We start from the raw sequence: 12,276 nt of genomic DNA, 5'->3' as shown, positions 1-12,276 counted from the left end.
TCTTGATGATAGGGTTATTATTCTTCCTGATCCGGCCTTTTCTCCTAAGGTATCTTCAAAATTTCATAGATCACAGGAGATTGTTCTCCCTTCCTTTTGTGACCATCCAAAGAATGCGGGAGAGATTGTGTTTCATACACTAGATGTACGGAGATGCTTGTTGCAGTATCTCAGACTTACGGAAGAATGGAGAAAGTCTTCTGCTTTGTTTGTTCTCTTCTCGGGATCAAATAAAGGGAGGAAGGCTACCAAAAGTACCTTGTCCAGATGGCTTAGACTGGCCATTATTCAGTCTTACTTGGAGGAGGGCCTGTCTCCTCCCCTTTCGGTGAAGGCTCACTCTACACGTTCGGTTTCCACGTCGTGGGCAGAAAGGTCGGGGGCTTCCATTGAACAAATTTGTAAGGCAGCCACATGGTCTTCACCTTCTACCTTTTTCCGTCACTACCGTTTGGATTTACTTTCCTCTTCTGATCTTTCCTTTGGGAGACAGGTTTTGCAAGCGGTGGTCCCTCCCTAGGAAGGGTTCTTCTCTGTAATTCTCTCTATGGTGCTGTCGTGGGGGAGGGGAAAAATGATGATTACACTTACCGGTAATCGGATTTTCCAGACCCCACGACAGCACCCTTCCTAATTCCCACCCTTGGTGATGGTTTCTTAAAAAAAAAAAAAAAAAAAAATTTTTTTCCGGTGGTAGTTAATAATTGTGCAATGTATAAGCAGTTATGATGATCTGTTCGGAATAACCAATGGTGTAGGAGTCCCTCTCTTGCTCTGTAATCCACTGAATGGGAAGAGAGGCTCCACCCTTTTTTATTTCTGTAGGTTTCCTGTCCCTGGGGGTGGATCCCTCTCTCTATGGTGCTGTCGTGGGGTCTGGAAAATCCGATTACCGGTAAGTGTAATCATCATTTTCTCTTCCCATGCCAGGACAGAATATGGAATTTCGCCGTACATGTGAACTTGGCTGCTTTATTGTGATCTGTTAGAAGAAGGCATCTTGCAGATGGCAGAGAAGGGTATAGGAAGCTGTGCGGCTGCACACTCAGTACCCTGTGGCTCAGCAGTATGACCCACGGGGAGTCTCTGTGTTTGGTGCTATGTCTGAGATATATTAGGGGTCATTACATCCATAATGCAGCATGCCACGATTTATTATTTATTTTTTTAACCCCTCCATCACGATTTTACTTTGCATTCTGTATTCAGAATGCTATTATTTTCCCTTTATAACCATGTTATAAGGGAAAATAATACAGATCGAGTCCCCGGCCCGATTGTCACCTAGCAACCATGCGTGAAAATCGCACCGCATCCGCACTTGCTTGCGATTTTCACGCGACCCCATTCACTTCTATGGGGTCTGCGTTGCTTGAAAAACGCAGAATATAGAGCTTGCTGCGACTTTCACGCAACGCACAAGTGATGCGTGAAAATCACTGCTCATGTGCACAGCCCCATAGAAATGAATGGGTCAGGATTCAGTGCGGGCGCAATGCGTTCGCCTCACGCATTGCACCCGCGTGGAATACTCGCCCGTGTGAAATAGCCGTGTGATGGACTTATTTTTTATTTTAATTTTTTTTAACAGCTGTCATATGGCCGTTTTCAGAACAATTGAACTCTGTGGGTGTATTCACATGTCCCATTGGCTGTCAAAAATTAGGAGATGTACAATTTTTGACTGTTCTGCAGTATGTGCTTCCACGCTCCTTATCTCCTCTTAACCATCACCAAGAGGCTAAAATGTCTCACTTGGGTCAGAGTTCTAGCCTGTCGTGCAAACTTTGTTGAAATGTATTCCAGCCCTGAGATTAGTCACTGCCTCTAATACGTTATTTCTGCAGGATGTGGAATTTTATTTTGCTCTTTATTGCATTGCTATGTTCTGAGCAATAGTGATGCTAAATGAATAGTGCGTTACTGCAAGTATACCACCTGAAGGAGTTAGGCTGGCCTTTACGTAACTCCCAACCTCCCCCATACACTTGCGTGCTCGGCTTGGCTGAACATGCATGTCCTCTCAAACGAGTGAAGGGGGGGGGGGGGGGGGGTTAACCCTGGGTTCACACCTGAGCGTTCTGAAAGGAGCGCTCTGTATGCGCGATTGTACCGGCGTTTACAATCGCGCATACAGAGACAGACGAATACACATTGTCGCGCGTTCCCGAATATCTATGTACGGGAATGCGCAACAAAACGCCTCAAAAAAAGCTCAAGAACTTGTTTGAGCGTCGGGCGTTTTACAGCGCGATCATACACGCTGTAAAACGCCAAGGTGAGAACCATTCCCATAGGGAAGCATTGGTTTCTCCTTGTTGAGCGTTTTACAGCGCGTAGGAACGCGCTGTAAAACGCTCAGGTGTGAGCTTAGGGTAAAGCTAATCTCCCTTGAACAAAGGGTTGAACATGTTTGAAGCCAACTACCCAACCCTTCTCTCCCCCTGACATTTGCCATAGGGTGAGAGTTTGGACACCACCCTACGCATATGATGGTCAGCCAATGTTCATTTTATGTCTTTTAGGTCTTCACACTACACTTCAACATTTATCGACCTGTGATGATATACCTGAGCTGAATATTCTTCTGGTGGGATGTGGTGATGGAAGACATCTTCTCAAAACTATCTGTCAGGCACGTCGCTGGCCACAGAGAAGGTTTAATGTAAGTGCCTTTTGGTCAGGGTTTTCTAAACAGAATATATTAGATGTTCTCTACCCACATTTTCAGCAGGTTTTAGCCTTGCTTTACGCATCGTTCTTTTACTCTGAGCCATTATCTGAGGGCTATGTATATCCCTTATCTTTCAACTGCTAAATGCTCATACACACTTATTTAAGCTATATTCTTATCTGACGTATGATGAGTGTTTGAGGTCATGAGATAAGGGATAAGGAGCCATCAGCTGAGCTGCCTGACTGGAGACAGTATAAACGCAGAGCCTGTAACTAGAGAATCTCAAGGCTGTACAGAGAAAGGGGCTAAATATCTTTTAATAAAGACCAATTGAAGAAAAAAAAATTTTTTTGCTCAAAATGAGTACAATGTGGTAACATTAAAAATGCCCCCAAAGATATCCATACCCATATAACGAGGTGCAGGCCTCATCGTAATTAGGTGCATCCTCTGGCAGTGTGTGCACCTAAACTGATATCTGCTGCAGCTCCGAGTTGCTGTAAATTTTTGTCTTTTACAACAGAAAGCTGGTGTAAAAAAAGACAAATGTGCCGGCCTGCTGACCCTGCCCTTGCCACTCTCACCCCCTCTCAGAAAGTGGCAAGGATGGTGTAGAAATGCCACTTGCACCTAGATTTAGGTGCAATGGCATTTAAAGTCACAAATGCAGGGTTTGAAACTTTTTTTTTTTTTTACATCAGTAAACTGGCGTAGGGGGAAATTCTCCCACTGTCTATAATGCAAATATCATATAGAGATCTGTTCTAGTACTACCATCCAGCTGAAGGAGTGCGGTTTTACTTATTGCAGCCCTCTAATAACTGCATACTAAAGCCTTGGAAAGGTTGCACTAAATGTCCTCTGTTTTCTCTTTTTCTAGTTCTTCATAATTGAAAGTGACCTGGAGCTTCTTGCTCGACAACTGCTGTTTTTGACTTTGGCCCTGGAAAATCCAGAACAAATGGGTTTGCAAGGTAAAATTGCTATGTACTCTGAGTTACCATTCTGTCTGTGCACATTTAGAAGGCACTTGCTATATACGTGCTAAGACAGTGATGGCTAACCTTGGCACTCCAGCTGTGTTGAAACTACGACTCCCAGCATGCTCCATTTATTTCTACAGAGTTCTGAGAGCAGCCAAGCAAGGGGGGCATCTTGGGAGTTGCAGTTTTACCACAGCTGGAGTGCCAAGGTTAGCCATCACTGTGCTAAGAGCACATTTTGTAACTGCCAGGTATATAATTCTGTATATGTCTGGACATATCCCTTATAGTGCCATAGGCTTCGAATGTGAATATGCATGCAAATGTACACTTTTGGCATAACCTTGGCATGTTGCCTTTTTTTTTTTTTTTTTTTTTTTTTTTTTTTTTTGCTGTGAAATCAGTTTAAAAAATGTACACCATAAAAGGCCCTTCTGGGGCCCAGTGGGCACGCAAACCCACCATATTACACTTAAAGGGGTTATTCCATGACTAATGTTAAACATGATAATACATGCTAATCTCTTTAGAACCAGCCCTGTACCTCACATTGATCCAGAGATCTCCCCATTCAATGCTCTGCTAGATTTATATCAAGCTGACAGCTCGGGGGGGGGGGGGGGGGGGCGGCGTGTCTCTTCTGCCTATCACAGCTCAGGGGCAGTTGAAGGAAGAAACTGAGCATGTGCAGGAGTCTCATAGCAATGTATAGATAGCAAGCAGCGCACGCGGGGTGTGCTCTTGACTTCATGGTACAGGCAGATTAAGTGCATGATGGGCCCTGGGTTGTCTGCCCAACTCGGGCCCCTCCCTCTATTTTAGTTTAAAAATAAAATAAAAATCTGTATGAAGAGGCTGTAGTGCTTCGTGTGCGCCACAGTTTCTTCCTAGGCCATATGACATCACATTCATCGTTAAATGGCCTAGGTGCAGCTCAGTTCCATCCAAGTGATTGGGGCTGAGCTGCACAGTGTTTTCAAATGGATGGAGCTGTGCTTGGTAAGGAGCAAAGAGGCTGCGACGTTCACCGGAACATTGCGGTCTCCTCAAACAGCTGATTGGCGGGGGTGCCAGGAGTGCAGATGTCATAGCTGTTACCTGCAGTCCTATGTAACACCCCACATAACACAGTGAACTATTGTTATGTGGGGTGTTAAATAGGACTTCAGGTAACATCTACTACCTTATCTGGACACAGAAAGTTATCACTGTTATCTGGGCTGTGACATAGGACTGCAGGGGACATCTACAAATAAAAATTTTAGTTGCCAGATTTAAAATGCATGATTATGATAAAAAAAAAGACTTGGTGGAGCAGATAAGACGCAGGTCACAGTGGTGAGCCAGCTCTACATATAGGGGAATACAGCACCACATACCTCTTACTTCCAGTGACATCTCCTGTCATGTAGACCTTCTCTTTCCTCTTCTCCTCCGTTTGACCCAGACCACCAAAGTCTTTCAGCCGCATCTCTTCTCTAGAGTTTGTGACACAAACACGTTAGATTTCTCATAATTGGGGTCATTTATCAAACTGGTGTAAAGTACAACTGGCTTAGGTGCCCATAGCAACCAATCAGATTCCTCCTTTCATTTTCCAAAGGAGCTGTGAAAAATGAAAGATGGAATCTGTTATGGGCTACTAAGCCAGTTCTACTTTACACCAGTTTGATAAATGATCCCAAAGGTCCCTATAGTGTACAGCAGTTATAATGTCCCATAGAGTGCCCCCAGTAATGGCACCCTATATTGTGCTGCAGGTAATAATGCCTGTGTAGTGTCCCCTAATAGCAGCGCCCACCACAGTGCCCCCGCACTTTCCCCTGAAGTGATTGCCCCCATGTCTTCCTCTGCCCCCCAAAGTTGGCACACACCGAGAGAAGAAGGGTAAAAAATAAATAAAATAAAAGCTAATACTTACCTGTGTCCGCGATGGTGAGGCAGGCATGTAATCTTTGTCCTGCATCCCGACACAGGCGGGCGATGTCATCACGCATGCCTGCACCGGGATTATACTAACACATAGACCTCAGGCCTACTAGGCCTGAAGCCTATGGCGTTGATCCGCAGCAGGGCAGGGATCTATGCGCTCCCGTGCCCCGTTGCAGTATGTGGGCGTTCAGGTCGGCATTGGGGGGCCTCCAGCAATGTCTGGCCTGGGCTGCCGACCCAAACGCCCCTATGTTAATCTGCCATTGATACGCCCTCAATGTCCCAGATGGGAATACATCTTTAAGAGTCAACATGATCAAGTCTATTAAACCAAGCATACTGCCTAGTCGAGTTGATTGTGCTGATTAAAACAATACCTTTTGTTATAGCTGTAATGTTAGAGATTTACATTTTTTGCGATATGTAAAGGAGCTGGTTCTAGCACCAAGGGGCTGGCCTGAGCCCTTGGAGCACTGCTTTCCCCCCCCCCCCCTCCATGATTAACAGAGCTAGATGTCTTTTAGATTTTTGTGCCTGTGTGAATGAAAAAGAAAAACCTGCTAACACTGGGGACAAACTGGTCTGATAAATATAGTCATAAGTGGTCCAGCATTGTGCATGCAGAATAAGGCCTCATGCACCCAACCATATGTATTTTATTTTTTGCGGAACAGGCATACGGAAACGGAATGTACACGGAGTAACTTCCATTTTTTTTGCGGACCCATTGAAATGAATGAGTCCGTATACCGTCCACCAAGAAAACCTGAACAGACACGGAAAGAATATACTTTTGTGGGCATGAGGCCTAAGGCATTGGTGTCAGTGTGTCAGCAAAATAGTTCATTCCAATATGAATGCATGATTTGTGAACGTACTCTGGAATCTATGTGGGTGGCAGCGGAGCATCTGGGCCTGAGAGAGTGCAGTACCAGGAGGAGAGCAGATCATCAATCCCCCAAGCAGCTGCGCTCCTCCTAGCTGAGAGTGGAAGAGCACATCGAGTGCTGGCACCGTGGGGGCCAAGGACAGCACGGCGGGCAGAGAGCCTGGTTACCATGGCCAGGGCTGGAGACATTCTGCTCTCGCACAGGTCTCTGCAACATCCTGTTGAGATCAGAGTGCAATAGCCAATGATATCGTGGTTCAAAACCAGATCATGGGCTAGCCTTGGCATCATTACTGAAAGCACGGCGCTCCTGCATGGCTCTGGTCTTCACACACTAACTGCACATGTCCATAGGTAGGTGGCCACAATTGTAGGGAAATTAATTAGCATAAATCTAGAACCAATACATCTTGTTTATCTAATAAAGTCCTGAAGTTGAGGGAGTAGCGGTGTAGAATGAGGCAGCACTCCAAACGTCAGGTGAAGAAGATAGTGGATCCTTTATTCCCCTCTGCAACGTTTCAAAAAGGCAAAAAAACTCTCCCTTTTTGAATGTGGCCGGGTTGTTGAACTGCATAAGCAAGGTCTCTCACAGCGCTCCATCGCTGCTGAGGTGGGACGCAGTAAGACAGTCATTTGGAATTTCTTAAATGATCCTGAGGGTTATGGAACAAAAACCAAGTGTGAGACCCCAAAAAAATTCGTCAGCACTGAGCTGGAGGATCCAATTGGCTGTCCATCAAGACACTGGACGATCCTCGATCCAAATTAAGGCCCTTACTGGTGCTGACTGAAGCCCCATAACCATCAGATGGCATCTGAGACTGAAGGGCTTTAAAAACAAAAAAACGTCTTCAAAGACCTCGTCTCCTTGAACGCCACAGAACTGCTCGTTTGGACTTTGCAAGAGAGCACCAAACATGGGACATTCAAAGGTGGAAGAAAGTTTTATTCTGATAAGAAAAAATGTATCCTTGATGGTTTCCAACGTTACTGGCATGACAAGCAGATCCCACCTGAGATGTTTTCTACAGTGCCACAGTGGAGGGGCGCCATAATGGTCTGGGGTGCTTTTTCCTTCAGTGGAACAATGGAGCTTCAGCAAGTGCAGGGGCGTCAAACGGCCGCTGGCTATGTCCAGATGTTGCAGAGAGCATTCCTCATGACTGAGGGCCTTCGTCTGTGTGGTAACGACTGGGTTTTTCAACAGGACAGCGCTACAGTACACAGGACAAGGGACTTCTTCCAGGAGAATAACATCACTCTTTTGGCCCATACTGCGTGTTCCCCTGATCTAAATCCAATTGAGAACCTTTGGGGATGGATGGCAAGGGAAGTTTACAAAAATGGACAACATTTCCAGACAGTAGATGGCCTTCGTGCGGCCGTCTTCACCACTTGGAGAAATGTTCCCACTCACCTCATGGAAACGCTTGCATCAAGCATGCCGAAACAAATTTTGGAAGTGATAAACAATAACGGCGGAGCTACTCATTACTGAGTTCATGTTTGGAAGTTAGATTTCTGTTTTTTTTGGGGGGGGGGGGGGGGTTTAGGGGATTCTTGGAGGTGTGGTCCTAAACGTTTGATCAGCTGAAAAAACTGCCTGTTTCAGTTTATTTGTTTTCATTGTCTCACTCTCATTTCTTCTTGTTGCATGTTGAATCTGTACTTGGAACCTTGTTAAGATCCAGCCATGCTAAATATGATTTTTTGCAATTTTTTAAGTGGTCTTAAACTTTTGATCAGGACTGTATATATTGAGCTAGATCTCACACTAGTCACATAAATGTTTATTTTCTGTAATTCTCTAAAATGCTGTCTTTTTCTTTTTAGAGAAGTGTGAGATGTTTCTTGAGCTGTTTGGCAACAGTATGGTCCGTAGTAAGACTGCAGCATACCTACAAGACCAGTGTGCGCTGTTCATTAAATGCATCACCGATCCCGAGTACCAACAGAGTGTCCTCCCGTTCCTGAATATGACTTCACTTAAGGTAGGTCTGTGTTATATGGAACCTGTCACGATGAACATGGAGTCTGAGCTGCAGGCAGCATGTACTAGAGCAGGAGGAGCTGAGCAGATTGATATATATAATGTGGGTAAAGATTCAGTATAACTTATATTTGACTCATTTACATTACTGCTCATTCTGGGCTTTGAAGTCCAGGGGGCGGTCTTATCGGTGATTGACAGCCTTCTCTGTATACACAGTCATAGAGGGAAGGCTGTCAATCACTGATGGGACCGCCCCCTGGACTTCAAAGCCCAGGGAGAGCAGTAATTTAAAGTTCTACTGAAACTTTTTCCATAAAACTAATGTATATCAATCTGCTCATTTTCATGGTGACGTGTTCCCTTTTTAAAGGGGTTATCCAGGTTTTTAAATGATGGAAGATCCTTGGGATAAGCCAATATAAAGCCTCATTCACATGAGCCAAAACCAGGAGTGAAGGCTACAGACACAAGGTAGAAGGGAAAGATCTGCACCCGTTCTGTGTTTAGAGCTGCACCTGGTTTTGGTTCACAATCACTGATGTGTGAATGAGGCATAAGGGTGCATTCACAGGACCGTATGTATTTTGCGGTCCACAAAATGTGGATCCATAAAAACTATGGAGGACGTCTGTGTTGCATTGGGTCTGCACCTGTTCCGCAAAATTGGAGAATGGGTCCGCACTCATTTATACGACTGTGTGAATGGGCCCTTAGACTGATGGGGTTGCAATTCTCTGCAGCCCTGCCAATCAGTTGGTTGAAGGGTCTGCAGCGCTTGGGCAAGTACTGCAGTCCTGGTATTGCAACTTTTGTCCTGTTCCCTTTAAACAGAACATACTCAGGGTTGCCAACTGTCTGGACAGTCTGTAAAAATAGGTGCCATTTTTCCTGTAAAAAATAGATCTGTCTGTGAATTTCCGTATTCTGTGAAGTTTTATTTGCTAAAACCACAATAGCCCTTTTAAAGAGAACCGGTCACTGTAAAATGCAGTGCAGTCTGCAGGCAGGATATTATAGAGCAGGAAGAGCAGAGCAGATTGATGTATAGTTTTGTGGGAAAAGATTCTGTAAAACATACAGTTTATACATAAAACTGTATTTGTGGATTTAAATCTTTCACGTTTTCAAACTGCACATTTGCGACCTTCTAACCGCCACTTGCGCACATAATTTTGTGGCGTTTCCCTGCCAGCTTCGCCACTTTCCCAAATGGGGAGCGTCTCCAGCCTCCCCACTACACTTTCCTTCTACTCCAGTCTTCTGCCATGGAATAAAACTGAAATCTACGTGTCCGGCTGGGATAGATATCAGAATAGGTGAGTTTCTGACGAGGCGTACACCGCCAGGCTATGATGAATCTCCCCCCATCAGGTTTGTGTGCCTGTATGCAGGTGTAGACTGCTGGATATCCTGTAGTATAGGCATGGCTGGTGGGGGATAATATGAATAACTGGAGAACACAGGGGTCACTCCGGCGAGTACATTTCCGTGTAGCTTAATGCATCAAGGCGTTCTGTAATAAAGTGATCCTGAAATGAACGTCTCCATCGTTCTAGATAATGTATTCTAAACGAATGCATGGCTATGCCGCTCCCTCGTGGTTCATTTGAGAATCTTTTTCAGCTCCTTATTTGTATTAATCACTTGTCTTTGCAGGCATAAAATATATATTTCACCCGCTACTCAAAATAAAGGCACAATTCCTTTCCTAGTTTTCCATTTGGAAAAACCCCTATAGCTTTGTATAGGATCCTTTACATTGAATGTCAGACTTTGAACACAAATCTTAATGATTATAATCTCGAGCTGGACAGAAATGTAAAACCTGATATGCTGGTTCGCTGCTACCACTAGATGGACCGTTTGAAACTGTACATTGAAACCTATTTATACAGAATGTAGAAGGCTCCTAAGGTCCCTCTAGTGGAACATGCACAATGTTGTGTTTTTAGGGCTCATTCACACCGTATGGTCGCCACGCCTGTGTTGTGGACTGCAAATAGCTGTCCGCAGTGCACTGGCTGTGTGAATGCCATATTGTGGTGTGGATCCATTGACTTGAATGGGTCCACAATCCGCAAAAGATAGGACATGTCCTATCTTTTGCGGATCGCAGACCCATTCAAGTCAATGGGTCTGTATCCGCAGCATGGAGTTCACATGGCCGATGCCCGTGTATATAGCTATGTAACCACATGGTGAATGTGAAGAAAACGCCCCAAAAAACAATAGCTGAGTTGCAGAGGTGTTTTTGAGGGGACGGCGTGGAAAAAAAAAAAAAAGCTGATCTTGCAGAAAAAAGCCCTCATGCGTCAACTAAAACAAAAACTTATGGCTTTCGAAATGCAGTTACAGACTTTTTTTTTTTTTTTTTTTTTTGACCTGTCGCCCCTCCTGAGATGACTGTTTACCAGGTAGTGGCATCTGTAGATAATTTTATTGCCATCCACGCAGTTTATTCTACCTCTAAAGAGGTGCTTGTCCTCCATAGAGTGGAGCTGCCCATTTCACCTTTGGATAACTCTTGACATGTTGCTTTCTTTGAGATGCTGCAGGTTGTCGGCCATATCCCTCTCAGAATCCCATCACTAATGCAGATGTCGGCAAGCTTACCGAATGTCAGTACTGCGTGCATCTGTGATATTCTGGAAAAGAAAACGCATAACAGCCATGTTTGTAGGTCTGCCGCCAAACTGAATGTAGAGCAATATTTCCAAGACTAAGAGATCACGCGATACTATGCTAAAAATGTCCTAGAAGTCCACAAAACACAAGTTCAGCGAGCTTTGGGCTTTCTCTTAAAGGGATATCTCGTGCACGAACCTGTTGGTATAATGAAGTCATCCCAGCAATCATCTGATCGCCACAAGTCAGATCTGAAACTGGTATCAACAGGGGAAGTTACAGCAAGCAAGGTGTTAACTCCTACAGTGGCCGCAGCCGGGGGAAATCTTAAATGACTGGATGACCATGTAAAGGCTGATTCACACAACTGTGCTCGGTCCATGTGTCCGCTGCATCTCCGGCTCCCCAGACCCGAACTTACTGCGTCATAGTGATCCATGAACGGACCATCATAAATCTATTAGTACTCACATGATGATGTCAGTACAGTACACTCATATGCTTTGCTCAATAGAATATAATTTATTATCTCATTGTTTGCCAACACCAACTTTATATTTCGGGCATCTCATGAAAGCAGGGCCCTGCTTTCATGAGATGCCTGAAATATAAAGTTGGTGTTGGCAAACAATGAGATAATAAATTATATTCTATTGAGCAAAGCATATGAGTGTGCCGTGGATATATATAATTCTGGCTATTTAGTGGCTTGACAGTCCCTTCATTGAGCACCTCTTTTTTTGGATTTAAAATCCTTTTTTTGGCGGTGGTGCCATTCAAATTTTGATTAACAGATTAGTACAGTAGACTGCCAATCAGATAGGAACTCCCTGCATCATAAATCACTATGATGCAGTCAGTTCAGCTCAGGGGAGCCACAGCCGACACGAGCCGTGCTTCCCCGACTGAGCATTTGTCTTGTGAGGGTACAGCTAGACTGGTTGCACGACGGCTGCCAAAGCCAGGTTCGCTGAATAGCAGTGATCCTATAGAAGTGAATGGGATCACCTCCTCCATCTCAAGAAATCCAACACTGCTGAATTTCTTGTGACTGGCATGGCAATCCCATTCATTTCTATGGCATCAACGCTACCTATAGAACCTGACTGCGATGGCTGTCGTTGTACCATGAATCAGCCCGATTACTGGGCCAAGTCAGTTAGAGGAGCCACTA

At 44.7% G+C, this 12,276-nt stretch overlaps 1 protein-coding gene and 1 pseudogene across 1 annotated transcript in view; one reads left to right on the top strand and one right to left on the bottom strand.

The window, feature by feature from the left end:
- LOC122926156 overlaps positions 1-12,276 on the bottom strand; it is a 354,925-nt pseudogene that overhangs the window by 20,743 nt on the left and 321,906 nt on the right.
- DNAAF3 (dynein axonemal assembly factor 3) overlaps positions 1-12,276 on the top strand; it is a 53,712-nt gene that overhangs the window by 8,066 nt on the left and 33,370 nt on the right. Inside the window, exons 3-5 of the mRNA XM_044281705.1 lie at positions 2,526-2,665; positions 3,558-3,651; positions 8,318-8,475. Of these exons, the coding sequence (XP_044137640.1) occupies positions 2,526-2,665; positions 3,558-3,651; positions 8,318-8,475 (392 nt within the window). The remainder of the gene's footprint in view (positions 1-2,525; positions 2,666-3,557; positions 3,652-8,317; positions 8,476-12,276) is intronic.

The sequence above is a fragment of the Bufo gargarizans genome, chromosome 2 (assembly GCF_014858855.1).
Source record: "Bufo gargarizans isolate SCDJY-AF-19 chromosome 2, ASM1485885v1, whole genome shotgun sequence".
In the NCBI taxonomy this organism is placed as follows: Eukaryota; Metazoa; Chordata; class Amphibia; order Anura; family Bufonidae; genus Bufo; species Bufo gargarizans.
This window is presented reverse-complemented; position numbering and strand designations above follow the sequence as displayed.